Source organism: Etheostoma cragini, chromosome 18 (genome assembly GCF_013103735.1).
Source record: "Etheostoma cragini isolate CJK2018 chromosome 18, CSU_Ecrag_1.0, whole genome shotgun sequence".
Lineage (NCBI taxonomy): Eukaryota > Metazoa > Chordata > Actinopteri > Perciformes > Percidae > Etheostoma > Etheostoma cragini.
This window is the reverse complement of record NC_048424.1, coordinates 21,798,848-21,801,320: the sequence shown is the minus strand read 5'-3', so window position 1 is coordinate 21,801,320 and position 2,473 is coordinate 21,798,848. Positions and strand designations below refer to the sequence as shown.

Below are 2,473 nucleotides of genomic sequence, written 5' to 3'. Positions count from 1 at the left end.
AAAGGATGGCAGACAACAACAAAAAATGGGAAGAATAGAGGTAGAGAGAGATTGAGAGAGTGAGGAGGGTGGAACTTTAATCCCAAAATGGGAAGGAAAGAAATTAACTCACTAGAACACGCACACATATACCCCCACACACACATCAACACACACACACAAACATCTGGTCCCTCTAGTTTCCCTCCTGTTTCCACTCTACTCAGGTGAAAAGTATGTGAGAGGTTAAACTTCTAAATCCCAGTGAAGCATGCGTACTACTCTATACTCTCTTAAGTTGAGTAAGCACCAGTCAGTTGGTTGTACATTTTTTTTTTTTTTAAGTGGGCTGTCATTCATAGATTAAAGGTGTGGTTGTTTGGTTTAGTTTATAATGAAACTCATTCATGAGTCATCACTGCTTGCAGTGTCATCAACTGTCTCTCTGTATTTGCGGCAGTGTGTGAGGGAGGTCATGGCCATTTCCATGTTGAATTTGTTTTCATATCACTCAAGTAACATCTGTAGGCCTACATTTGCACAGAACAATGTTTTAATGACACCGGCATACCTGATAGCAGTAAGGGCCAATGTCATAAAATGCAGAATACTGCATGGCGCCTCTGTGTCCTGCATGCAAGCCACTACATGTTATCCAGCCCGCCTTGATCATGAAGAGGCTAATGGTCTAGATGAAGGCAGCCATGCTGCTGTGGAGACTGCATAGATTCTGTTCCAACTCTGCGTTCTGTCCAAAAAGCCTGCTGCAAACGCTTTGCCTTCTATCTCATCAAATAACAATGAACAACACCCAGCTTGTTGGAGGAATAGTAGCCTATGTGACAAGACAGCTGTTTCTGACCCAACTGCGTCCCATTCGCTCTTATTACTCGAAACATTTGAAACCCTAGTGTTATCCCAACAAATACACACACATGGTGGAATGCAGTGGGTGGTAATAGTCCAGTGCAACAGGTATGACAGATCATTAGACATATGGATGTAAATAGTTACAGATTACTAACTTCATTGACTGGAAAGTTGTACTTTTGCAAATGAGGTGCACTGCCCTCATGTGGTCACAGTATTATGAGTAAGCCAAGTGCACTATTCTTTTGTGTGTGTGTGTGTGTGTGTGTGTGTGTGTGTGTGTGTGTGTGTGTGTGTGTGTGTGTGTGTGTGTGTGTGTGTGTGAGTGAATGAGAGAGAGAGAGAGAGAGAGAGAAGTGTGGGCTCTTATATCTGTCTCACAACTCCCACATGAAATGCAGAAAAAAAAAAAGAAGTTGTCTTGTCTGGGGCGCAATGGTGACCCACATTCTAGCTGCACCACACCCCCTCGAAGCATCTCATTACGTCAGACTCCATTATGACCCACGAGATAAGAGCTACATTTCCACACCTAGCATCAAATAGCCTGGTCTTAAACTTTAGGCGAGCCAGTACGCCTCTACATGCCAGGGGATGTGGGCACTTCCTGTGGATTTCGAAATGCCTCATTTTTATCATCGGTGGGATCCAGCTTCTCACCAAGGCTGCATCCATTTCATGTTCGATAGGAGGGTCCATGCTTTAGTGCATTTGTATATTTAATACTTGATGCATGTCATTCTTTTAATCACCTGTACAGTATTCTTAACCTTTAAATCCGCCGACACCAACGCATTTCTCGTTGTAGAGGTTATTTGTCAACTATTTTGAGACACATTTTGAACGACCACCCCTACTAAATATGGTATGCCCCACTCCTTGCCGTTAGCCGTTGTTGTATCCTATGCTACTGAACAGATATGTTGCGGTACTAGTTAGCTACACACTAGCATTAAAGCCACGAAAAGATGCGCCTTTACGGGATTAAAACAATAAAACAAACAACGAGAAGTCGGGAAAAACTTTGCCCAACTGTGCCCAAACTTTGAAAGGCTACAACACAAATCACTTCCCTTCAGTTTCGAGTGTGTTAGCATTGTTTTATCTCACCATTATTGCCATTGGACGCGTTTTTTTTTTCTTCTGGAGCAGTCCAATCTGATGAATTCACCGAGAAAAGACGGAGATGATGATGTGCCCGTTAAAGACCCGGTAAAATACGGCGAATTGGTCATTTTGGGGTAAGTCTCTTAAAACCCGATAGTAAAAATGTGTAGGACGGAGAAACGCTGCAGAGGCGTTCAGGTCTAACCCACTGCTCTTATCAAAGATACCCTCTTACTAATGGTTTTTCGGATAGTAAACCCATCGTAGTAAGACGTTTTAGCTCATGTATTGCATATTGCCGTCGTACACCACCAGTCAATAGCGGTGTAGTAATGTTACAAACTAACTTTATGTTACAAATGAAAGCACAATCTCTGCAACTATGCAGCCGTATTGTTTCCACATCACGTATGGTGCGTTTGAGTGTAAATGTGCTAAATTTGCTGTAGCCTTAGCACCTACGAATGTAGCCGCTTTTTCATCAATGGTTGTAGTGGGAGGGGGGGGGGGGGGGGGG

General features: G+C 43.2%; 1 protein-coding gene across 1 annotated transcript in view; it reads left to right on the top strand.

Moving 5' to 3' along the window:
* Positions 1-1,713: 1,713 nt before the first annotated feature.
* The window catches only part of LOC117961344 (E3 ubiquitin-protein ligase pellino homolog 2), an 11,744-nt gene continuing 10,984 nt past the window's right edge, over positions 1,714-2,473 (top strand). Inside the window, exon 1 of the mRNA XM_034899926.1 lies at positions 1,714-2,090. Coding sequence (XP_034755817.1) covers positions 2,011-2,090 — 80 coding nt within the window. The 5' untranslated portion in view covers positions 1,714-2,010. The remainder of the gene's footprint in view (positions 2,091-2,473) is intronic.